This window comes from Ochotona princeps, chromosome 20 (genome assembly GCF_030435755.1).
Source record: "Ochotona princeps isolate mOchPri1 chromosome 20, mOchPri1.hap1, whole genome shotgun sequence".
Taxonomy (NCBI): Eukaryota; Metazoa; Chordata; class Mammalia; order Lagomorpha; family Ochotonidae; genus Ochotona; species Ochotona princeps.
In genome coordinates this window covers 22,563,163-22,589,812 of record NC_080851.1, presented here as the reverse complement: position 1 = coordinate 22,589,812, position 26,650 = coordinate 22,563,163, and the positions used below count along the sequence as shown (strand labels likewise).

Sequence of the window (26,650 nt, the reverse complement as noted above, 5' to 3'; positions counted from 1 at the left end):
AGAAAATATCTTCAAGACCTGGGCTTGGAATAGATCACTAGCATCTCAGAAACTTTTTTTTTTCTTGTTGAGGAAAGCAGCGGGCGTGTGCAGGGGTGCCGTTTTCTCTGCACCCCTCCACTCTGCCCTCCTCTGGGGGAGAAAATCATCTTCTTCTTTGCAGCAGACACTGCTCCGGATGCTGGGGATCCCTGCTCTGGGCCACTCGTCCGCAAACCGGAGCTCTCGGTGCCGCCATCTAGTGGCAGCTCTCAGACACAGCGTGCCCGCTGCCGGCATCCTGTTTGAACTCGGCTGCGTGCGGCTTCTCTGTGGTTTGGCACGCATCCTCCTGGAGTTTTGTTGCAGCCATGTAGATTTTTTTTTTACTCCCTGTGCCCCTTTTTATTTGTAGATGCGGGTACTTACTTCATCTGCTGTGCCTCCAGAGGCTGTGCTGGGCTGTGGTGTATCTGTTGCACGTCTCCGCAGGGTCAGAGCCCTGATGACAGGTCCGTTGCCAGCCTGCTGAGCCCAGAAAGCCATTGACAGAAGGAGGGCTGTCTCTTTCACTGATGAGGTTCCTATTTTAGTGAGCTCTGAACAACTCCAGATTCATTTTAAATTTTATTTATTTATTTTTGGTCACCATTTCTATTCTTAGATCTGGGTAATCTCAAATTCCAGCTGGAATAAGGAGAAAACAACTGGAGATGCCAGGCTGGCTTTCAGAGGCTCGACAGACACATCCCTGTCGATACCCGCGCTGGAGCAGCCCTCCTCGCTCCCAGAAAGCAGCTGGTGTGTGCATGCCCTGTGTGACAGTGATGCTGCAGGCCCTGGCAGTGACTCTGCACCTGTCAGCTCAGCTCACGGGCTGCCTCGCAGCTACCTGGAAGACGCCAGAATCTACAGGCAGCTCAGAGTACAGATACCGATTGGCAATTGGCTATTGGCTGTGTCTGCATCCTGAATATCTGTCCGATGAAGCCCTTCAGTGACACACCTCTAGCTTGGGACTTCCAAAAAGCTCATGCAAAGTGGAATGAAAAGATAAACATGTATTTCTGTGCCAAAAAAAAACCCTACAAAAGCTAATGTATTATGTGTATTACCATTCAACTGTGTGGATTTCAAAAAACCGTACCAGAATGGCTGTGCTGTGATTTCGTCCTCTGTGACATTTCTGAAGTCCGTTTGTATTTCTGTTCCGTACCTGCTTCTCCCCGTGTTCCTAGCCTCGCTGCCTCACACAGACATTGGGCATGAGAGGGAGTTTTTGGGAAAGGAGGGCACGTGCCAATTCGAGCCCAGAGCTAATAAGTGTGCAGAAAGTATGAGCTGGTACCAGACCACGGCTGGGGAATGAAGGAAGTGAACTGGAGGAGCCGTGAGCTGGAATCACAGCAGTGACACTGGGCGCTGGGATGGGGCGGGGGAGGGTGGTAAGGGGATGAGGCTGCCACAGATGGAGGGGACTTTTGGAGGTGTGACTGGGCTCGTACCACCTCTCGCTGCAGACCCTGGTCCCAGGACGTGTGTGTGTGTGTGTGTGTGTGTGTGTGTGTGTGGCTCTTGGTAAAGTCTGGGAAGGTGAAGTGAGTGTTCTTCACAAACTTGTGCTTGACTTTGTTCTGTAGCCATCAGAGCTGGTGAAGGAGGCAGACAGAGCATGCAGAGTCACTGGCGGGGGGAGTCTCTATAGAGTTTTCCTGTCTGTCTCCGGGGACTGGGAACTCCGTGTGGGTACTCCATATCCCTGCCACTCAGACAGCCGGGGAACAACCAGATACAGCAGCCCCCACCGATGTGAACCTGCTAGACCTCTGAGTGCAATCAGAAGGAGGAAAATCCCCCTAAACCCACGGTCAAGATTTGGGTTTGTTCTCCTTCTCTCTCTGAAAAAAGTCCAGATGTGAATCTACAAACCATCTGGTTGGAATAAGTTCTGTGCTGGACTGTAATTACAAGCTATTTATTATGGATCTTGGGATCCTGTTATGCATTTTGACTGGCTCCCAGGTTTCTCGTTTAGCAACGAGTTCCTGTATTTAAGAGAGTGTGAACCTTCCTCTGTGTCTTCACACCCCTGTGGCTGCCAGAGAGCGCTGAGCTCCCCGGGTCTGAGGGGGTCTTCCCTCCAGGGAGGGGGTGCCATGGAGGCCAGATTTGCTGAAGGCACACGTGCTGCTGGGGAGCAAATTCACAGTTATCCCAGAGCAGGGGAGTCTGAGTGAAAATACAGCCTGCACTAGTCATGCTTTGCAAAAGAGAAGCCGCTGATAACAACACCGCGCTGTACTTCCCGGGGGTTATGGCCAATGGCTTCGAAAACGGAGGCAGATTATAGAAAGTTAAATGGAATTCAGACAGTTTTTTTTTGGTGTGAAATGCCTTGAAATCCATGCACATAAGAGGATCTTAAAATGTTCATGGAACATGCATATTACGACAAAATGTATGCATGGATTTAAAAACTGTGTGCACCAGATTAATCCTTCAAAATGGTTACTTCTTTATTTGTATTTACTTAAAATGCAGAGTGATTGGAAGAGACAAAGACTGAGCTTTTCCATCTACTGATTCTCTCCCCAAATTCCCACACTAGCCAGGGTAGGACCAGGCTAAAGGGAAGAACCTGGCACTTCACCCAAGTCTCCCAGGTAGACAAAAGACACCCACGAGCTTGGGTCATCATCCGTTGCTTCCCAGGATGCCATAGCCGGAAGGTCACTCCAAAGTGGTGCTGCTGGGGCTTGAACCAGCACTTAGTTGAGGGGTGCATGTGTGTCCTAAGCAGTGACGTTTAACCTGCTGTGCTACAGTGCCACCAAAATTTATGTTTTATTTTCACTTTCAGTGAAGTTTTTGAGGTCCCCTTGCATAACGTTTGAAATGTAATAAAAGTTCTAAGCATAAGATTAGGAGTTGTGTATTAAAAGTAGCTTTGCTGCCTGTTGTCATTCAGGAGCTTTGGGGGGCCAGGAGCCAGAGCGGCTGGGGTTCACGTTGGACACCTTCTTCACCCACCTTGTCCTTCTGGTGGGCAGGGGCACTCCTGGAGGATAGTGAGGTCCCAGCCTGGCTGGAGGATGGGGTCACCTGGGAGCCTGGGCTGGGAGGCAGGTACCTGTCCTACTGGGAGCTCCCTGCTGGCTCTAACTGGCAGCGAAGGATGAGGTTAACCTCATGAGAGCACTTGCTATAGAAGAGGCAGGAAGGGAGAAGAAAGAGGACTAGGTCACTCAGGGCCACCTCACTCCTGCAATCCCCGATTTTATCTGAGACCCCCCCCCTCGACACACACACTCTCAGTCATTTGGTTCTGGACCTGGAAAGGTAAAATCATGACACTGAGATTTCTGCATTCACCTGTGAATCTTCTCAAGGTCACTGTCAAGGCTGAGTTGGGATTTCCCACACTCCAGGGGAGTCCTAGGCTCCTTTCCAGGGGAGCCATTGCTCCTCTGCAGCCTGCCTCCAAACCAGCCAAGGAAGGTGGCCGTGCATGGGTGTGTGTGCACCTTGGGGGCTTCAGCTTGGAGTTCACGTCGCCCACTGTGAAGTGCGTAATGCTGAAAAGTCAGCTGCCTTTCCCGAGCAGAAACTGTGTTATTTATAATGGGGATGATGACATTATTGACTCGTATAGGATTTTAATGAGAACAAAAGCCACAGTGCCTCGTCTGTAGTAAGCTCTTGTTCAAGCTTAAATCTTGTTGAAGTTTTGTGACATGGTGTTTTTGGGTCATGTGCACACAACCCATACAAGAACAGGCGCATACATCATGCTTGGATCTTTCTAAGACATTCTAACAGCTAACCTCTGAGGATAAAACCCAAGATGCAAATGCTCACCATGCTTTCATTAGCATAAGTGCTAATGTAATGCAGCTGTCCCATGGCTATAAAACACTGGCAACTGTGTTTCTGCTTGGCATGTGGAATATTATTTTTTCTCTTACTGAGCTGATTCAATACTCGACTTTGTCATTATTTGAGTTGGAACTTCAGATTGCTGCATTTTAATGCGCTCTACTATTAAGGATTGTTGGACAGCCGTGTGAAAATATTTTTGTTCTCACGATGCAGTCCTGGCCCAGGTAGCCCAATGGGCAAAATATGATTTGCACAAATATTATCATTTCTGTAGTGTGTACTAAAAGAAACCTTAGAACAGAGTGGGCGAAGGCTCTTCCCTCAGCATTTGGTTATCTAGGCAAAGCTGGCTTGTAAAGAAGCCGCCTTTCATTCCGCTCTCATCTGCCTCTAATCTCAAAAAACTCCCCTGTTCCCAGATGGAGATTTCTGTTCCAGGGAGAGCAAAAGCTTTCTTTTTTTTCTTTTTTTTTTTTTTTTTTTGGTGCGACCACAGGGTTTTCTTGGCAAGATGAAGGCGACATAGGAAGAGGGGAGCTAGGAAAACCTCAACCGTGTGTTAGGACTCTGGGGAGCCTGACTGAAGTGTGTCTCTTGTCTCTTTTTGCCCAGAACAAGGAGGTGACGTGTAAGAGAGAGAAGTGCCCAGTGCTGTCGCGAGACTGTGCCCTGGCCATCAAACAGAGAGGCACCTGCTGTGAACGCTGCAAAGGTGAGCTGAGTCTGTAGGGGGTTTTACTTCCCTTTCTTTGGCCCATCCCCTTCACTCAACTCTGGGCCAGGGTGCAGCTGAGCGTGGGGAAGTGAGGTGAGGGGTGTGTGTGTGTGTGTGTGTGTATGTTGGGGGCCTGGGAGGCAGGGGACTCTTGGTGGAGGAATGAAGATATGGTGAGCATTACCATATATGATTTATTCTCTAAGGCCCAGTGTGTCTTAAGCTGGTGCAGTTCCTTCTGCGTTTTATTCCTGTGTAAGACTGGTCACATGGTTGGTGTCTGACTACCCATATCATATTATTACTTTTTTCTCCTCCCCCACTTAACATTGGGGTACGACATCTTCATTTCTGTGGGCACATTGTCCTTGAGACGTGCATATTATTCTGTGGTGGGAGAGTCCCAATATTCATTGGACATTTGTGACCATGTTGTTGGGCATTTGGATGTTAGCATTGTGTTGGCACGGATGCAAGAAGTGGAACGTGAAGAGCATTGGGTTATAATGACCGTAAGGAAATACAGGGATATAAGGAAATATGCTGGGAATAAGATTCTCAAGAAGGGCCTTGGGGCTTTAATGGTGTGTTTGGTAGGTCCCGATAGTAACTGGAAACCACTTTGCATTTTGCCTTACCTTAACTATTTTTTTGAAAAATATTTATTTATTTATTTTCGTTTGCTGCAATGACCAAAGCTGGGTGAGTCCAAAGCCAGGAGCTTTCCCAGGCCTTCCACATGGGTGCTCTCCTAGGGTATTAGCATGGAGCTAGATCTCAAAGTAGAGCAGCTAGGACTCGAACTGGTACCCATATGGGATGCTGGTGCTGCAGGTAGAGGCTGGGCCTGATACATCGTGGTGCCAGTTCCTTGTCTGACTGTTTTCTCTGTTTACACAGAACAACAGTGCATCATTAATACGTGGAAGAGACGAGACAGCCACTTGCTGCCTTGCTGATCATGCCCCCAGCAGTGGTGTACCTACCAACACTGGGGTTTTGACTTTTCTTACTCGTGAGAGTTGTTCAGTAAGAAATTATATTGAAGCAGAAGTTTGATAATATTTTATTATTATTTTAAAAAGATTTACTTATTTTTATTGGAAAGTCAGATTTATAGAGAGGAGAGACAGAAAGATCTTTCATCTGCTGATTCACTCCCCAAGTGGCCGCAGCAGCTGGAGCTGAGCTGATCCAAAGCCAGGAGCCAGTAACCTCCTCTGGGTCTCCCATGCAGGTTCAGGGTCCCAAGGCTTTGGGCCGTCCTTTCCTATTTTCCTAGACCACAAGCAGGGAGCTGAATGTGAAGTGGAGAAGCTGGGATATGAACCGGCACCCGTATGGGATCCTGGTGCATGCAAGGCAAGGATTTTAGCTGCTAGGCTATCACATTGGGCATGATAATACTTTATTTTAAAAACAAAGGCTATCTAGGCATATTTAGATAAAGCCATCTTACATAAAAGGCTTAATTATATTGGGAAATGATTATATTATATAGCATAATATATAGAATATAAAATGTAAAAAGATTTTTTTTTTTAGCTAAGAAATTGAACCTCTTGTTTTTCAGATCAGTTACTGTATCAGGATCAGTGATGGACTGAGCTTTGCATTTTGAAAGACAACTATTCAAAAATACTGCCTCTTGCAGTTTTTATTTTAATTATTTGAGAGAGTGAGATTGAGATCCTGTCTGGTTCTTTCTCTAAAACCTCCAACAACCAAGCCTGAACCAGGGCACGCAATCCAGGTCTCCCATCTGGGTGATAAGAACCCAATTATCTGAGCCCCCCTTTCCAGGCAGTTGGAGTGAGAAGCCAGAGCTGGGTATTGAACCCAGGTACTCTGAGACGAGATGTGGACCTGTGATCCAGACAGTGGATCCAGCCAAGCTCCTGGAGCCAGGTGCAGGGATGATTGCATCGTGTGGTTGGATAGCAGGCTTCCGGTGCAGGCAGTGTTACTGGCAGAACCTTTCAGGACGTGCCTGGGAGAGAAACATCTACTTCTACTAACTGGATGAAGCAATAGTGAAAGTGACCCTTCAGTTTTGTTTCTTGTTTGTCTTTCCTTTTGCTGAGGGAAATCCTTTGAATGAGATTTCTAAAAATGTAGTGGATTGGGCTGGTCTTGTGCAGTGAATTTGAGCAACCACTTTTGACACCAGCATCGCATATCTGAGAGCCAGTTCAAATTTAGCTCCCTGCTAATGTGCCTGGGAAAGCAGCAGATGATGGCCCAAATGCTTGGGCCGCTGCCTTCCAGTGAGAGGCCTAGGTTCAGTTCTGGACCTTGATTGGTGGCCATTTGGAGTGTGAACCAGAGAATGAAAAATCTCTCTTTTTCTCCTCCCCTTAACTCTGCCACACTGCTTTTCAAATAAATAAGTAAGTAAATAAATAATAAGTTTTAGAAACTAGTAGACTGTAGAACAACTGTTAAAATGCAGATTCCTGTGCCTTACCCAGTAATAACAGTCACTGAAATGATGATTCACTTCATCCAAACAGCAGTAGGTGGGCCTTGCAGTAAGGCTCAGCCAGAGCCAAGCCCTGAATGCTCACAGCAAACAAGAACTTTCAAATAGTTTGTTGGGGCTGGCGTTATGGCATAAGCCTCCGCCTGTCATGCCAACATCCCATATGGGCATCTGTTTGCCAGCTACTCCACTTCCAATTCAGCTTCCTGCTGTTACTCCTGGGAAAGCAGAGATGGCCTGACTCCTTGGGCTCCTGAACACACGTGGGAGACTCAGATGAAGCTCTAGGCTCATGGTTTCAGCCTGGCCCTACCTGGCTGTTACGGCCGTTGGAGAATGAACCAGTGGTTGGAAGATCTCTTTCTCTACTCACCCCTCTTTGTGTCTCTTCATTTCAAAGGAATAAAATTTATATTTTAAAAAGAAAGGCTTGTGAAAAATGGAATTAATCTTTAATTATATTTTGGCATGATAATCTATTTGTAGTTTTTTTCCCTACTCTGCTCATTTTTGGCAGACTTTTTTGCATACATTTGGTATGCATGGATTTAAAAACTTCTCAAAATATGGTGATCTTTGCATTTCACTTTCTAGTCTTCGAAATGGTGTCACAGCATGTGAAGTATTTTCACAGTCCCATTTTACGGATGAAAATGCAGTAACACTTGTAGGGTTGGTGGCCTGCTCAGTAGGCCAGATGAGCATGTTATGGCATAATGCCCACCTTTTAAAAAATTTGTGAGAAAGCTGAAGGTCTAAAGAAGTTGCAGTCTTTATTTGCCAGGTTGTACATGAACCAAAGATGAAGCCTATGTCCTTGTGGGGGAAGGCTGGTAGGTGAATGTCACGGACACACGAAATCATGAAACAGTTCTTAGACATCGCCTGGCACCCCAGATCATCCCAGGATATGTTAAAGTACCAGCTACTTGGCTTCCTCCCAGACCTAGTGAATTAAAACATATCTGTCCTAAGAGTTTGCTTGCTGATTGTGCGTGGAAGGGTTGAGGGATCCAGTAGAAAAGCCACAGCATCCTGTCAAGGCTTGTACTTCTTTTCCTTGTGGGGTGGCAGAGTGGGGAGGGGGTGTTTGCTATGAAAGAGGATCTAGAAAAGAAGAGTAGGTCTTCTTGAGGACAGAAATGTGAACAGTTTGATTCCTGAAAGTTTTCTTGGAAAAGTTTTATGAGCGTGTATCTGCACCCATTTCTGATCCTATCAGATGTTGTAATAAGGTGACTTGTGCGTTCCGTTAATTCAGCCATTACTCTCCGTGCAAGTGGGCTGGTGTTGCCTGTCAAATTGCTCTCATCTTTTTCAAAACATGAATATGCCTCATAACAGAAAAGTCCATGTTTTATAACTCATTCCTCTCCAGCAAGCATTTCAGTGTAATTTTGAGATTATTTTTATGCTAATCATGGTTTAAATTCTTATCCAAATAGCTTAGTAGATGGGCAAAGGATTAATCTAATTTGAAAAAACTCAATATTGTTTGATGAAAACAAATGAGATCATTGAGAGTCCATCAGATGGTTTTGGCAGCTCTTCTATATTTACTTGGACCAAAACCCAGCCTTTTAATTTGGGTTCTTTCATGAACAATAATGTATTTGTTATCTGCATATGTGTTTGTTATTAGTGGATCATAAATGCATAAGGTGTGTTTCAAACATTTATAGGTCAGATTCCATGCAATTTCCTCATAAAGAACGTGGGACATTAATTGTCGAGAGTACTCTGATGGAGGAAGAAACTAGGCCTTGTTAAGTAGGATTTATTTTATGTTCTTTTCTCTTTGATTTCTCTGTGCTTTGTCATATTTTGCTATGGTTTGTGAGCTTGTGAATTGTGTCTTTTATCTATTTTTTTAGAGTTTTATATTTGGTTTTAAAAATATGATGTCCCTCTCAAAATGGAAAATAAGTGAAATAGAAATATTGGTACACCGATTTTCAACATTTGGCCAACAATGATAGGTTGTGATAAAACAAAGAATTAGAAAGCAAAACGTGTGGAGAATCTTCAGGGAACCAGGCTCACTGATGTCGACTAGTTGCCAGCTAAAGTTGAGGCGAGGATGAGTCAGGCACTAGCTTGTGCAATGTTAGCCATGTTTCCTTTTGCGTGGTAGAAGGTCATGAACAAGGCCCCTTGCCCCTGTGCTGCCTCAAGGATGACCTGCAGACGGTCATGACTTCCAGAACATTGCCATCTGGCTTTCTAAGAGGAAGCCAGCCGGCTACCAAAAACAGGCACAGACGTCTAAATAAAGTCTTAAGTAAAACTGATCGTGCTCTCTTCATGGATCAAGTACATTGTCCTATTGTTTAAGCTTTTTAAGATGGAAAGGTTGAGTTCGCAGTGTACCAAAGTGGTTGTTCACTTTTAACCAAACCCTTTCTGGCAGTCATAACTCTGCACTGCCTGTTGCCCAAACAAAAGAGTGATTGTTTCCTCAACCTCTATTTTGCTTTCTTTGTGTGATGGTTAGTTGGGATCATCTTGGGTGTAGTTTGCCCCAGGTTTCACATCCCAAAGAAAGAATGACCTGCCTTTAGGTTAAAGGTCGATGAGATACCTGAACTGTAATTGTAAACTAGTTTTAGAGAATATTTTGGAAGAAAAGGCAAACTTGACACTGATGTTTTAATAGAGGTTGTTGTGGTTCAACCCTGAGGTGGTGGTGTGTACTATTTTGGTTTCTTAAATCCCTATTTGTTAAATAGGGACGCTTCTAAGAGATCTCAGATTACTGAGACAGAGAGGGGGTTTCAGGCTCCAAGCGTCCTGTTCTTGTTGCCATCTCTTCGCCTATGGACAGAAGGAAGAGTTGTATGGGAACCCCAAAGACTAAGAAGGGAGAGAGAGACCTATGCTCATTACCGTTTCCTCTCTGCAGCTCCTGTCTTTGTCTCCCCTTGCCATTGCCAGGGCTTGTAATAGTCTGGATGGACCAGCGATGTCAAAGGAAGAATGTGAGCAGAGACTTTGCCGAGGTGACTGAGAACAGCCTGTGACCTAACAGGCAGTGGCCATTCCTACTAATTGTCGTGTTTTGGAAACCCCTGATTTTTTTTTTCTTCTTCTTCAGGAGCCATCACTGTTTATCACAGCAGCAATATCTGAGTATAGCAAATCACTTTTACTTGGTCATGAGTCTGTGTGAGCTTAAGTTCGTGAACCATGTTTAATAGAACAGGTGATCTATTAAAGCAGGGAAAAGCATCTATAGTTAAAAGTAAGGTTCTCTTTCATTCTTGACCTCAGCTATCTTGTCATCTTCTCTGGGTGATGACACTGGTACCAGATCCTTGGAAATTCTTCTAAGGTGCACTCGGTCTATAGCACATGCATATGCGTGTGTGTGCACACGCATGTGTTTTCTTTCAATGAATGTTTCTACTAGCTTTACACGTGTCTGTATGAATGCTGACACTCCGGCTGCTGTGTTGGACTCCCTGCCTCTGAACTACTCATTTCCTGGACCCTTTGTGTTTGTGAGAACTTTGGATGTGCTTGTTGATGGTAGTAGTTCCCTTCTGGAACACCTGCGTGTGTATTTTAACCGATGTGGTAAAAACGATTTTAACGACTTAGCTCCAGGAATTTGAGTAGAGATTGTTAACATGTTTTGAAAAACAAGGGGAAAAAAAAGCAACATTAAAAAAAAACAACAGGAATTTCCTTTTCTCCTGTCTGTTTTTCTCTAACTGAAAAAAGATGCATAAAATGTTACCATTCACAGATTGATTACTTGTAATATGAGACAGGCTATTATGGCATTTAAACAAAAATGACCTTATTGGTTTAAAAGGAGATGAAATAGTACTTCACAAAAATATGTTTTTGTTGTTAAAACTGATAAGGAAATTTAAAACAGAGACTAACTTTCCAGGTCAGGCTTGTCTTAGCTACTTTATACTTAGGCCTTAAAAGATTCTGGGGCTGGTTGGCTGGCACAGTAGATTAATCCTCTTCGCTGTGGTGCTGGCATCCCACATGGGCCCTGGTTTATATCCTGGCTGCTCCATTTCCAGTGCAGCTCACTACGTACGGGCTGCATAAACAGCAGAGGATAGTCAAAGGCCTTTCAGGCCCTGCACTTGTGTGGGTACCTGGAAGAAGCTCCTGGCTTCAAGTTACCTTGTCTCCAGCTGTTGCAGCCATTTGGGGAGTGAACCAGTGCGTAAAAAAACCCTCTATTTCTGTCTTTCCTTCTCTGTCTGTAAAATCTGCCTTTCCAATAAAAATAAATAAATCTTGAGGAAAGGCAGATTTTACAGAGAGAAGGAGAGACAGAAAGATCTTCCATCCTCTGGTTCACTTCCCAGGTGTCCGCAGTGGCTGGAGCTGAGCTGCTTTGAAGCCAGGAGCTTCTTCCGGGTCTCCCACATGGGTACAGGATGCAAAGGCTTTGGGCCGTCCTCTACTGCTCTCCCAGGCCACATGCAGGGAGCTGGATGGGAAGTGGAGCACTCCGGAACAAGAGCTGGCACCCATGTGGGATCTGGTTCCGTAAAATTGTGGAAGGCAGTTTAAATAGTTTGTGGTTGCCTTTCAGTTAGGAGATTAGTGTTCCAGAGCCTGCTACTGACCTAGGGTGCATGAATTTTGTGTTTCTAAAGTAGGCCAAGGTGAGCAGAGTATGGCTTTGGTTTCCGTTGTCTCCTATACAAAGTGCCTGACAGCGACATGAGAGGTTTATTGTTGTCTCTAGTGGCTTTCAGCCCAACAGACCTGCTTTCTGTTGCTGATTCCTAGTGTGTTAATTTTCTATTGGTGCATAACAAGTTATTATCAGCTTAGGGGCCTGTAGTAACCCTCATTTATTATCTCAGTTTTCCTAGGTTAGGATTCTGGGTATGATTTAATTGGGTCTTGCAATACAGCAGTATAGGGGTTACCAGAGCCTGGATCTCATCTAAGGCTCAGGGTTCCCTTAAAAATGTCCACCATCGTAATCTTTTTAGTTCTTTGCAGCTGTAGAATAGTTTCCTTCCTCAAGGCCAATAGAGTGGTTCTTTCCTTATTGATCCTTTTAAAGGTGAGACCTTTTCAGGAAGATCTCCCTTTTTTAAAAACTCAGAGTCAGAATGATTAGGGAACTTAATTATATCACTGGAGTGTCTTCATTTTTGCCAGATAGCAGGGATGCCAAACACTCTCTTCTCAGGCCTTGCCTACACTCCGGGAAGAGTTATACAAGGAGCATGGATCAGCAGCTGGATTAAATCTTGGGGACCATCCCAGAATTCTTACAAGATTCACAGAGAGCAGCTGTAGGACTCATGCCAAGGAGATGCCACCAGCAAAATGGTGTTCAAATAAATCCAGATGTTGCACACAGCAGGTGTGGCAGATACTCTCTTGGCCTTTGCCTTTTCTCTTGAAGCTAGGGAACCACCAAGCACTGCCAAGCCTGGCACCTGCTCACGTCACACCCCTTCTTCATTTGCCTTCTTCCTAGCAGGAGTCTACCTTTTGTTCCTTGTGATGCTCTGTGCTGCTTCCTGCTGTGGAGTTTTGTGTACGTTGTTCTTGGCTTGGGCTGCCTTTCTGACCTATGCCGTCTTGGACCCTTTCTTCAGATGTCACTGAAGGTTTGCTTCTGGCGTCCAGGGCTGCTTGCCGTGGAGCCAAGTGTCCCCTTCTCGACACTATTAGCTACTTTTCGGATTGAACATTTTGGTTTTCTGAACTGTGAGGTCAGAGGATCATAGCATTGTCTGCCCTCCTTATTCTGCTTGGCACATGGTTGCTGCCTGCTACATTTGTGTTGGAGGAAGACTAACAGAAAGGGAAATTGGGACCAAAATTCAGTTGTCCTAGTTTGATGTGTGACTTACAATATCAACTGTGTATTTCGTGCATTACTATTGACTCACATAGAAGTTAAGTCAAAATGTTAAGGGGAGAGAATGAGAATAAATAAACAGAATGAAAAATGACTGAATGTCTTTCACGCAGTCCTAGGCCCTTAATACTGTTTGGTTGCTTCACTGAATTCCATAGGCTTATTTTAAAAAATCATTAAACCCCTCACAGCTCAAGTGTAGGGATGCTCCTCAGTGAGAATCCCATGCTAATTGTAAGTAAGTTGAAAATACTACTAAATTGAAAACATACCTAATCCATCTAACACATTGGAGCTTGTAACTAATCTGAAACGCACTCAAAACAACTGCACATGTTCATGTAGCTGGACAGAATCGTCTAACAGAAGGCCTGCTTTACAACAATGTGTGGATCATCTCATGACAGTTTCAATCCTGTATCGAAAGTGAAAGATGCCACTATCTTGAAGTTCAGAAAATCATGAATTGAAGCATTGCCAATTGGAAGTCATGTTTATTTTCCTATGGTAGTGACTGCACTTGATCTTAGCCAAAAGGACAAAAAGCAGTACATGGGAGAGGCTTCAGCATGTTTCAGTACTACTGCTCAGATTCAGCGTTATCCTAAATGTAGTTTTTAGTAAGTCTTTCATTGTTTTGTGTGAAGTTACCAAATAATATTAAGCAATTGTGACTGTAAATGTCCTAGGTACCTGGTATGGTCATTTTGATATGAATATCCTCTTTATAGAACATCTCTAATTTAGTTTTGAAATTTTTTCTTTTCTTTCCTTTACTTTTTTTTTTCAGATGATTTTAAAACTGCTCTGTGACTACTAGTAATATCCCTGCTCTGAAAATACTCAGCACCTCAAGGTGATTTCCTCCTTTCTTGTCTTCTGTTTCACTGCTGGGATGAAATCTCAATCATGGTTCTCATCTTTAAATATCTTAGAATCTAAAATATCCTCATCTCTTCTAAGATTTCTTTTAATTTTTTAATGTAAAGGCAGACATATACATATATACGTATACACACACACATATATATGCATACACACACATATATAGAAAGAAGGAGATACAGAAAGATCTTCTGTCCGCTGGTTCACTCCCCAAGTGGTCACAGTGACTAGAGCTGAGCTAATCTGAAGCCAGGAGACAAGAGCTTCTTGAAGGTCTCCCACATGAGTGCAGGGTCCCAAGGTTTTGGGGCTTTGAGCTATCCTCGACTGTTTTCCCAGGTCACAAGCAGGGAGCTGGTTGGGAAGCGGAGTAGCCAGAATATGAACTGGTGCCTATATGGGATCCCAGCAGATGCCAGGCAAGGGTATAGTCACTAGGCTATCATACCGGGCTCTCCTTTGAGACTTCTAATGGCATTGTTCCATGTAGACTATAAAGTGGTACATAAATGAAGATGGGTGTCTGGGGCGGAAAGTTGGGGTGTATCATCAGAGACCTTGAGAAAGGAGCAATTGACTTACAGCCCCGATGCCTAGGTTCTCTGTTTGCCACTTCAGTTTGGCAGCTCCAATAGCAGGTTCGGTGTTTGTGTCATGCTTCTGTTTATGAAGACACATGAGTGTACGGTCCTCTACTGAGTTTTTAAAAATAATCACCCTGATGCAAGGATAAGCATCTTTAGTGGGTTATGATCAGAGAATACTCTCGTTTAGTCTCTTCTGAAGTTGAGACATTCCCTGCTGTCCCCACCCTGTTTTTAAGGATCAAATGTACCAGATTCACTTTTGGAATTCCTGATTTTGGAGCGCTTGTCTGTTTGCCTTAGAAATCGGTCTGCCAGAGTGGCTAGTGTTTACTGGGGCTGATATGGTAATGGAGGTGATCAAAGTGCATTGGTATGTCCACGACTTTGGTGCCTCCTTCACTCCATCTCAGCTTATTGCACCAGGGCCGGCTCATTTTGTTTCCAGTAGCTTTGTGGATGAAGGGCTCAGGATGTTTATCTGGGAAAGTGCTGGGATATCAGCCTGCTGATGTTGAACATGGTGGGGACCCCTCTGCCAGATACTTCTGAACCTTCTCTGAAGCTCACTTGGGATTTTTGTTGTGTTCTGGGGACTGTGGCAGCAAGGGTGACAAATCCGGAGCTCCAGAGGGAAAGCTGCTCCAATGTGCGGGATGCAAATGCAGGCTAGTATTTTCAGGCTTCTACGCAGGGAAATTCCATGTCCCATGGTCACAGAGACTCTCACTGACTTGTATAATGAGGTGAAAATGGAGCAGAACGTGGCCTGGTTGTGCAATCATTCCAGACTCTGCTACTTCAAGTTATTTGACCTTGACCAAGCTGCTTCTTCCCAAACTTTGGCTTTCTTTTCTGTAGAATGTTGGGACTGGGCTAAATTAGAAAATGACAAACTTACTTGTGCCTCAGAATTTCCAGGGCTACTTTGTGAAATAGCCATATCCCAGGGCTCCGCCCTACAACAAGTGAGTCATAGTCTCTGATGAGTGGGCCCAGGCACCTGCATTCTTTTCTTACAAAGATAAGATATTCATAAAATTGTCCATTATAACTGTGTTAAGTGTTTAGTTCAGTGGCAATAAATGTATTCACATTGTTGCTCAGTCATTCCCCACATTCCCTATCTTTCATACTAAACTAGAACTCTGTGTCATTGTGAAACAAGAACTCCGCATTCTCTCCTCCTCATTACTTCTGGTAACCTCTAGTCTACTTTTGGTCTCTACAAATTGGCCTGCTCAGGGTAGCTCCTCTAAGCGGAGTGACACAGCACTTTCCTTTTGTGCCTGTTTTATTTCACTTTAGTACGATGTCTTTAAGGTTCAACCATGTTATAACATGTACCATAATTCTATTGTTTATGAGACTGAATAATAGTCCTTTGTACACATATGCCACATTCTGTTTATTCCTTCTTCCAAAGGAGGATGTATTGGTTGGGCCTGCCTGGCACCTGTGTTCTTTGCTAGGATCTGGTGTTCAGCAGTTTCATAACTAAAGATACGATGATTAGAATTCTGTGATAGTTTTATAGCTGGGTGTTAAGGAATACATGGTATGATCTAGGATGTCAATACAATTACACCATTTTGATATTAAAGCAAGTAGCATGTAATAATAAAATAAACAGTCATGTGTGCAATTGTTTTCTGGAGTACTTAAGTTCTTAGCTCTATTCAGTGACTTCACGTTGATGCTTGGAATTTGATGGGAGCATTTGTGCTTTTGACGTTAGAACATCTTGCAAAATCAGGATGTTCTGATTTTCTCCTTGGGGAGAGCCAGTGGTTAAATATTAGCAACACACCTGTGACAATATGACAGACGTTTCTCTTCATTTTAACGAATGTCGCTAACGAAAGAAACAGATGTTAAAAAGGTCAGTCTTTGCTGACAAGCTAAAACCCAGAAATCAGTGGTTCTGCTCAGCTTCAGGCAGCACGGGTGATTCTCAGTGGAGCTCCTGCTGGTGCCCTCACAGCTCCAGCATGGGTGTGGTGCGGATCCTTCTTTGGGGCCCTCTTATTCCAGTGTGATTGATCACCCAAGTATGTGACTGCTTTTCATGCCAGATACTTGGCTGCCTCTCTTGTGACCCATAGGTTGATATATTTACCAACTTAGAGTGAATTTTTCTTTATAATGCTCTTATCTAGCTATGATTTTGTCTTCTTCTTGCTTCCCTTCCTTATCTGAGAGAGAGAATCTTCCATCCACCTGCTCGCCTCCCAAATGCTTACAATAGTTGAGGCAGGGACAGGCTGAAGCCAGGAGTTCAGGTCTCCCACAGAGTGGGAGGGACCCAACTATCTTAGTTATCAATTATTGCTTCCCAGGCTGTCTGTTAGCAGGAAGCTGGATCAAAAGTGAAGCCAAATAGTTGCTCTTGGGAGAACAAAAAGTCTAACTATAAAGTGGAAAAGGGCCTAGCACAATGGCTCAGTGACTAAATCCTTGCCTTGCAAGCACCAGGATCCCGTATGGGCACGGTTTGTGTCCCGGCTGCTCCACTTCTCATCAGCTCTCTGCTTGTGGCCTGGGAAAGCAGGAGAGGATGGCCCACAGCTTTGGCACCTGAGTTGGAGACCAAAGAAGCTCTTGTCTCCTGGCTTCGGATCAGCTTAGCTCTGGCCATTGCAGGTGCTTAGGGAGTGAACCAGTGGATGGAGAATCTTTGTATATCCTTCTCTGTGTAGATCTGCCTTTCCAATAAAAATAAATAAACCTTTAAAAAAGGAAAATGGAAGAAATGAAGAGACATTTCATAAAACACACACACACACATATACATGGGAATTAAGCACATGTAAGGTAGCATCACTAGTGAAGAAAATGCTAGTAAAAAACATAGTGAAATATCATTTCTTACCTATCAAAATGGCAACAAGAAAAATTGACAACAGCACATTCTGGGGAAACTGTCATCTGGTTCAGACACTTTGGAAATCAGTATGGCATATTCTTAAAGCCCTAAACTATAGTTACTGAGTGACCCAGTAATTACACTCCTGAGTATTTTCCCCAGTAAAATGAAAACTTGTGTTTATACGAATTCCTGTATGCAGATGGCCATGGAAGCTGTATTGTTAATAGGCAAAAATAATAGGAAGAACCCAGCTGTGCTTCAACAGACTGCAGTAATCCAGACCAGGGAAGACTGCTCAACGCTCACCAAGTACAATCGGTCAGTCCAGGAAATGACTTGGATGGAGCTCAAAAGTATTATTCAGGGAGAAGAGTCAATTTCAAAAGACTACATCCTACATGATTTTTAAAAATGTAACATTCTTGAGTAATAAAATTATGCACTTGGAGAAATGAATAGTGTTCACCAGCACTTAGGGAGGGAGGACGGAAGCATAGTACATGTAGCTATCAATGAAAAGCTAGAGGGTACCTGGTAGTGAGTGATAGTTATTAATGATGGAAATGTACATGTGGTAAAGTCTTGCAGAACTATGCACACACAGACACAGATGAGTGTGTGCAAACTGGTCAAGACTGAGTTAGCTCTTTCAATTGTGCCAACATTCATTTTCTGGCTCAAAGTTTTACTATAGTCATACAGAATGCTAACACCAGTGGAGGTTGGTTGAAACCTCCCTGGATACTCATTTGCAATCCCCATTAAATCTAAAATTATTTCAGAATAAAACATAAAAGAAAAATGGAGGTGGAGGAATGTTTCTGACATTTTTTTCCCTCAATGCACCCTGAATATACAATTTAACCAACTATAAAAGTTACCTCATATAATATGCTTCCCCAAGTATAGAAACCATGCAGAGCTGTTATATACATGAGTCACACAGATGGCATTTCATGTGTGTGTTGGATGGCAAGTCAATTCGCTTCTTCTGTGTGTTCATCAGAGATAGTCACTCATGTCTTTGACATTACCTTGGGCCAAATGAGGGTCTCATTCATGGCTTTTTGTCTTTAGCCACCATAATTTGTCCCTTGAAGTTGTTGACTGTTTGCTGCATTTCAATAAATCATTTTCCTCTGGCTGCTACCGTGCACCCTGAACTGTGAAACCCATTTCCATTTAAAAAAATAGCATGAATCAAACTGTAGATGTTTGAGTTTGAGCCTTCATTATTTGTTGCTTCCTAATGTCACAAGGCCCAAGGCTTTGGATGATTGGTGGCCAAATGTTAAGGCGTTTAGAACAGAGTTGGAACATAAATCTACAGAAATCAGCTCCAGCCACTCTGGTCACAAAACCTGCATTTTATCTTATAATGGTGGCTTTCAGTCGACCCTGGTACATCACTGAAAGACAGCAGCAAGTTGTCTTCCCCAGGGACATCATTTTTTGTATCCCAGCTTTGTCGTTCTGAGCTGTTCCGTGTGTCCGAAAGAACCCAGGGAGAGAGGGGAACACAGATTTGGGAGGGAAACAGACACAGGCTATGTGCCTTGGGCAAAGTAATGCTGGTTTTCTGAGCCTTGGTTTCATTGATTTTTAAAAACCAGGCATTAACTGCGGTTTATGATAATAAAATTAACCCCCATGGAGAATCAAGTACTGTGTCTCACTTATAGTAATTATGCAACAGTTTAATTTTCTGTCTTATTTCTCTTTATCCCACTGGGGATTTAATCTTGTAGTAGTTCCCATAATATTTCTCAGGAACCCATCTTTGGGTGTGACCTCCAGGGTCATTAGAAAACCAAGCTGATGACTTCACAGAATAGGCTCTCCTGGTGTGATGCAATTTTGCTACTTCTCCACTTTGACCCGCATGAGCTCCACCTTCTTCTTTTTCTGGCTGATGAGCAGCAGTGGTACGGTCTCTTTGGCAGTGGGGAATCAGGGTAGAATTGTCATTGCAATGATATGTAACCCACAGCAAGGCACTCCCGTAATTAGAAGCGTTTATGATAAGAACAGAACACATGCAAGAACCATGGGTGATGTGGCTCATATAAAAGATTGTTGCAAGCACTTTTATCCCTTAATGCGTTGCATCTTCATTTATTGTATTCATTACATGAGAAGTTCAAAAGTATATTTTAATGAAGAGAAGCCCAATTTATTTGTGATTCATATAATTTATTTATTAACTTAATATTAATGCCAGATATGGTATGGGTTATAATACTATAAAGTTATGAAGCCGTGAGCCACAATTTCATCACTTTATGGTATCCAATAAACAAAGATTACAAATCCACTGAAGTCACATGGAGACCTTTTTGTTGCTTATACCCAAAGGGAGCTGAATTTGCAGATGATTCTGTATACTCATATGATGTGTTTGTATATTTAAGCTTGAATTCATAGTTATCAAAAATTAAGCAAAATAGCTCTCTATGTCTTTTCTAGTGTTGAGTATTTCATTTAAGTCATGCATTGAATTCCTTATTGGCAGACAAAACAAAAAAACCAGGAAAAGAATGCTGTGGTGAGGGGCCACACAGTGCTCTCCAAGAACTCAGCTTGTGGGTCTGATTCACTCCCTGGAGATTGAGGAAATGGTTTGGCTATAAAATTCCCATTAGCCAAAAATAAGCAAAATTGCCTGCAGGATTCTTGGTAGGTGCAGCCTTGAAGAGTAATAAAAGCCTATTTTAAATGAACTCTTAAGGACACAATTTAAAACCTAGAATGGCTGGTCAGATTTTTATGTTTATCCATTTGATTGTACTTCCATATGTTTCTGGAAAACAGCGTCTAAAAAGAGGTTCATTAAAAAAATTGTGAAGGACTGGGGTAATTTGGGGATTACTGACCCAGTCCAGAGAGTAGGAGTGCCCTGTCAGGTGGCCCGAAAGTATCAACAAAGAATGACAGACTGGCCGCTGTGTTCCACAAGCCAAGTGGCACAATGTCTGAATTCAAAAACTCCCAAGTTTGGGTGAACTTAAGCAAATTTGGTGGTTTACATGCCTATCCAAAAAGAGAAAGATAAGAAATAAAACAGTGATTTGCAGGACTAAGCAGATTTTTTTTTTCCAAAGAACAAATATCTATTGAAAATGGACTTATCTGGGCCTGGCACCGTGGCCTAGTGGCTAAAGTCCTCACCTTGAGCATGCCAGGATCCCACATGGGCGCAGGTTCTAATCCCGGCAGCTCCACTTCCCATCCAGCTCCCTGCTTGTGGCCTGGGAAAGCAATGGAGGATGACTCAAAGCTTTGGGACCCTGTACCCAGGTGGGAGACCTGGAAGAGGCTCCTGGCTCCAGGCTTTGGATTGGCTTAACTCTGCCCGTTGCGGTCACTTGGGGAGTGAATCATTGGACAGAAGATCTTCCTCTTTGTCTCTCCTTCTCTGTGTATATTTGACTTTGCAATAGAAATAATAAAATAAATCTTTAAAAAAAGGAAAATTAACTTATCTGAATTTCTCTAGGAAAGCTTTGCTTCTTGGGGAGCGAAGGTGATTGGCTCTGGTCTCTGTCTAAGAGCAGACACGAGAGACAGCATGTCATTTACTCTGTTGTGTTTCTGTAGTTCAAGGAGCTTAGCTCTGTGTTGGTGCTTACTATCTGTTCCCAGTGAAACTAAACAGTAACTAGTTGCTATATAAAAAGTAATGTGAAGGATTAGGAAGTTCACGTTGTGTGTGGAAAAAGTGCCCAGGAGCACACTCCTGAGGGGTGGTTTCAAGGATGAGTTGGTTCTGAGAGTCTATGACTTTGAGCTCAGTTTGGAAGGAGGAGCTAACCAGGTGAACATGGGTGACTTGGCGGATGCGGGGTGGATATGGAGGGAATGGGTTGAGATCTAGGCTTTTTCAGAAGGAACCAGCGTGTGCAAGCTCATTTGGAGGGTATGCTAACTGCAACTTTATTCCAGTGGGGGCAGTAGACGTGGGAGAAGCAGAAAAAAAAAAGGATGAGGTGAATTGAAACCAGGCCTAGAAGAGCTGTACTGCGAGTTCTCTGTGTCCGTAAAGAAAACCCAGCCAACTGTACTGAAAATACTGGGGATTGGGAGTGGAGAAGGGGAGGGACCACTTGAATCTGTACCAAACCTGTGAAGACATTTTTTCCCTTGTCATTGAGCCTTAGACAATACAGGTGTAACAGCCATTTGCAAGACATTTGCATTACATTTGTTATTTTAAGTATCTGGAGATGACTTACAATATATAGGAGGATGTACACAACTTATATGCAAATACAACATAATTTTAATATAATTTTTGTAAGTGTCCATGGATTTTGGAATTTGTGTGTTTCTGGATCCAAACCGCCATCCCCGTGAATACCAAGGAATAAATGTGTTTACTAAGATGTCTTAATTTTATTGTAGGCAAGATATTTTTAATCCTAAAAATAAGATTCCTGCTCTACTTCAAGTTTTTGGAGACTCTGATCCAGCTGGTCTGGAGAAAGGTTGACAGGAGTTATTTGCTCTGTGCTTTTGCTCGGCTGAGCACCATCTGTCGCTGATACAGAATTCCAGTATGTGATGAAATGATAAGAACTGGGTTTAAAAGAGCAAACATGGGCATCTGTGGAGGAGGATGGCTTGAAGAAGCCCCACCCCCTTTACCCCAACCAGTAGCTGGTGAGTCCCTTGTGGTAGTCCAGGTGAGAAATAAGCAGAAGCTTGACTTGGCTGAGCCTGAAGTGGAGGCGATGGAAAGATCTTTGGAAGACAGCTTCTGGAACATGTGGGAGGAGGTGGAAGCAGAGAGGTCCTACAAGGAGAAGACTGAGCATCCTTAGATGGTCACTCAGATGGTAGCTGCAGCTGAGGGAGTTAAGTCTTGGCTTGGCTGATGTACTTGCATGCATTCAGATGCATGCAGATTCATTGTATCAGGAGCCCAGGGACCAAGGTGGAGGACTTGGAATAAAGGGAGAAGACTGAAAAGCTAGTTTGGGACCATGTTGGGATGGACATGGGTTACCAGGGGTTAAGTTATTGGTAGCAGCAACATATAATTCTGTGCTGTTTAGCTCATAATTAACATGAGAAGTTAGAAGATTTAGACTAGATGGGTAGCGAGGCATAACTAAGGCTGGTTAAAAGGCAGTGCCATTTTTTATGATCCTGATGATTTTTAACAGTTATTTTAACAGCAGAATGATGAAAATGTGTGGTATTCTTTCTCTCTTGGGATGATGTGGCCATGGAGAAAGGTCACAACTAATAGGAAAAATGAGTTTTATTGCTTAACTGTGGATTCAATTAATGTGCGTTCTTCCTGTTTCCATTGCCACGTGTTGGGAGGCCAAGTTTTCTCTACGAGAGTACGTGTGCTCAAAACAGACTGTAAACAACCTTCCTGACCCTGAAGTATTTAAAGAGCCAAAATGAGCACAGAACAGATGTGTAGTTAGTTGAGTCTTAATTCGGTGTCATTTTAGACCTAAAGATGAGCTAGGGAGCTCTGTGGGATGGTTTGAAGCAGGCCCCGAATTCACCTTGGCACAATGGCATTCTGGGCAGGTTGATTCTTTGTTGTTCCTTGTAGGATGTTTAGCAGCATCTCTGGCACCTGCCCAGGGGATGCTTGCAGCATCTGTCTGCCCCTAGTTGTGAGAACCAAAACTGTCTCCAAGCATTGCCAGAAGATCTCTACGTAGGGATTGAGGTGGGAAGCAAAATTCTTCTTGTTTGAGAACTGCTGATTTTTATATATTACTATTATTTTTCAGAAAATAATACATTTTTTTGCTGTATTGCTGATGGTTTTGTTGATGCTTATAGAATCTGAAAAACTTTTTAGCACCAGAGTAAAACTAGCAAATGTTTGTGAATTCCTTTGTACAGGTTTACTTAAAAGTATTTCAAGAAAAACGGAGGGCAGGTATTTGGTCCAGCAGTTAAGGTGTCTGCATCCCGTCTCAGAGTGCCTGGGTTCCATGGCCACCTCTAGTTCCTGGATTCAACTTCCTGCAAATGCAAACCCTGAGGGGACACAGGTGATGTCCAAGTAACTGGGTTCCTTCCTTTCATGTGGGAGATGTGGACTGAGTTCCTATCTACTGACTTCACCCTGGTCCAACGGTAGCTATTGCAGACTTGGGAATAAACTAGACAGTAGGAACTTCCTGTCTCTCTGCCTGTCTCTTGAATAATACATGTAAAAGAAGAAGTGCTAGCTTTGGTAAACATTTGGAGAAAGAGCCAGATGGGTGCTCTCTATCTGTTGTTCTTCATCTCTGGTTTGTTTTTTTTTAAGATTTATTTGTTTTTTCTGCTGGCTCTGTCTTCAGACCAGAGAGGGTATACCTAAGAAGCCGTTGAACTTGACTGGACAATAAGATGCTGGACTCTATGTTTGGTAGATGCTTGCAATGGGGGAATCTCAACTGAACTTGAACTGTGGTTATGCAACAAGGTGGAGGAATCCACCATGGTGGGAGGGTTTTGGGAGGGGTGGGGAGAATCCCAGTACCTATGAAACTGTGTCACATAATACAATGTAATTAATGAATTAAAAATAATAAATAAAAAAGATTTATTTGTTTTTATTGGAAAGGCGGATATACAGAGAAGAGAGACAGAGAGGAAGATCTTCCATCCTATGGTTCACTCCCCAAGTGAGCGCAACGGCTGGTGCTGTGCCAATCCGAAGCCGGGAACCTGGAACCTCTTCCAGGTCTCCCACGCGGGTGCAGGGTCCCAAATCTTTGGGCCATCCTCGACTGCTTTCCCAGGCCACAAGCAGGGAACTGGATGGGAAGCGGGGCTGCCGGGATATGAACCAGCACCCACATGGGATCCCGGGGCTTTCAAGGCGAGGACTTTAGCCACTAGGCCACGCCGCCAGGCCCCATCTTTGTTTTTATACTTCGCAAATGAATAAACAAATAATAATAAGGATATGTGTAGGATAATTTTGTAAAAAGTGCAAAGATAGTGTGAATTATTAAAAAAACTCTGCATGATTTTCACAGTTTTTTGCACCAAAATGGGTATCTCTGAATTCCATGTTTCCATGAATTTTTGGACGCACTCTCATATTTACTTGTTCATTCTTTTACCTATCTTACTGACTCTTAGTTATTGCATCTGTGTTCATTTAATTTTATAAGAACAACGTTGATTATTTTTTTCTCCCAGGGGCTTCAATTCCTTAAAGTGAAGGATATCATGCCAAACTAGAAAGTGCCAAAATAATACTACTGGTCTAGGTGAAAAATGTGTTTCACATCCTGGATTTTATTGTTAATTTCACATCTAATTTCTTCTAGTTTGGAGCAAGATACTTTGGTCTCTGTGCAAATTTTCCCACATGTAAAGGGAAAGTCTATATTATCTGTAAGTTTGCTTCTAATTTAAATGTCAGAATTTGAAATATGGTTGTTGATTCTCCAGGTTGTCACCCCAAGACATATCCCCCAGTACAGTGATACCAAGAATGCGCTGGGCAGGTGGCCAAGGGTCTGTAGAGTACAATGCTGATCTACAGAAAGACAAACACAGAAATGAAGAGTAAACGACTCATAACATTTAATATAATCAGATTATTCCTTGTGTATTACATAGAATAAACACATTGAGCTTATATTTTTAATTCTTTTAATCTCCTAAATCTTTTATCTCATGTTGATTTACTTTTTAAATTTTGATTTATTTGAAATACAGAGAGGGAGGGACAAAAAGAGATGGGAAACAAAGAACCTCCCATCACTGATAATCAGCAGTGTCCACAAAAGCTGGAACGGAGTCAGGCTAAAGTCAGGGGCCAGGAACTCGAGATCGAGTATTCCATGTGTGACAGGGATCCAGCTATTCAAAGTGTCACCTGATCCCTCTCATAGTGCCCGTAAGTTGGAAATCAGAATCAGAAGCAAATCCAGGACTAGAATATATACATCCATGTACATGGAATGGGGACAACCTGACAGGTGCCCCAAGCATTATGCCAAGCACCTTCCTGGTCTTAATAGTCTACATTTGACATTTAACCTTTCTAGAAAGTTCTTTGCAGATTATTTATTTTATGTATGTGTGTGTGTGTGTGTGTAACAGAGATAGAGAAAACTGAGAGTGCATGATAGAGCTCTCCGTTCCACTGGCTCACACCTCACATGCCTGCAGTGGCTGAGGCTTCACCAATCAGAACTAGGAATTCAGTCTAGGCTCGACCACTTGAGCCATCACTTGTTGCCTCCAAGTGTGCACATTAACGGGAAAATAGAACGGAGGAGTGGAACTGGGACTTGCTTTAAGGCTCTCTGATATGAAATGTGAGCATCTCCATTGATGTCTTAACTGCTGGGCTTAACGCTCATCTCTCTAGTAAGTCATTTTTTATGAAAGTAGCAGCCTACATTAGATTGGGAAGACAATAACAACAGCATAAAGCTGGTGGCAGTTTGGATGAATTATGAAGTTTGCCTTCCAGAAACTGAGAGGTCATTCTTTTCTGGGATGTGTACAGGGTTCTTCTTGGCTGTGTTTATGCCCATGTCTTCACATTGCTCAAATCTTGTGTTAGCATAGCATGTTTATCTTAGAAAATGAATTAAAAGTACATTAATTACCCTGTTCCCAAGAATTCTAATTATTCTAATGGTTGATATGCTGAAGTCTCCATGCTAGTGAGGGGACATGGAGAAGCAAAAGACATGGATTACATTTGCTAACGAGATTTCCACAGATGTTTTTGAGTGTTCAGTCACTCAGATTCATCCATCATGTGGGAAAATCTGTTCCATAGACTCAGTGTTCCATCTGACACAAGAGCAGTCAGGCAGCGAAACACTTCACAGTCTGACCTTGGTTTGATTTTTCAGTATTGTTAGCAAATCTTTGTTTATATACTATAATACGGTGGAGGAACACAGCTTCCAGTGGACAGTCATTTGAATCAGGAAGCACTTTTGGGCTCCCTGTACTGTAGACAACCTGTTCCAAATCCTTCCATCCTATCTCAAGTAGAATACTCCTGAAGGCTGCGTGCAGCTCCTGGGAACCCTTTGCACACCTTAGGAACAGTCTCTTAGCCTGACCTATGTGGATTTTGTAGAATACTTCCTCCTGCAAAGTAGGAAAAAAAAAGACAAAATCTTTGCCTGCCTTATTAGTAGCAAAAAAAAAAAAAAATCACCCTTTCTTTCAGTTTTTTTAATCCACATGATGAAAATATATAACATATTCGGAAACTCTACTGGCAGTCTTGGCAGGCGTTTCATATTTACTTGGACTTAACATGAATCGGATTTGCTTCTCTGATTTCCCCGCCTCCATCTCTCAGAACAAGTTATTTATTATTTGAGTGAGTCTGTGCTAGTGGACCAGACATGCACATGGCATGGTTATTGTAAAGATTTATGCTGGTCCCAATTGT

At 43.1% G+C, this 26,650-nt stretch overlaps 1 protein-coding gene across 2 annotated transcripts in view; it reads left to right on the top strand.

Annotated features, from left to right (window-relative positions):
- BMPER (BMP binding endothelial regulator) overlaps window positions 1-26,650 on the top strand; it is a 235,239-nt gene that overhangs the window by 29,627 nt on the left and 178,962 nt on the right. For both annotated transcript variants that reach the window (XM_058678067.1, XM_004582375.2), the window contains exon 3: window positions 4,471-4,570. In XM_058678067.1, the coding sequence (XP_058534050.1) occupies window positions 4,471-4,570 (100 nt within the window). The remainder of the gene's footprint in view (window positions 1-4,470; window positions 4,571-26,650) is intronic.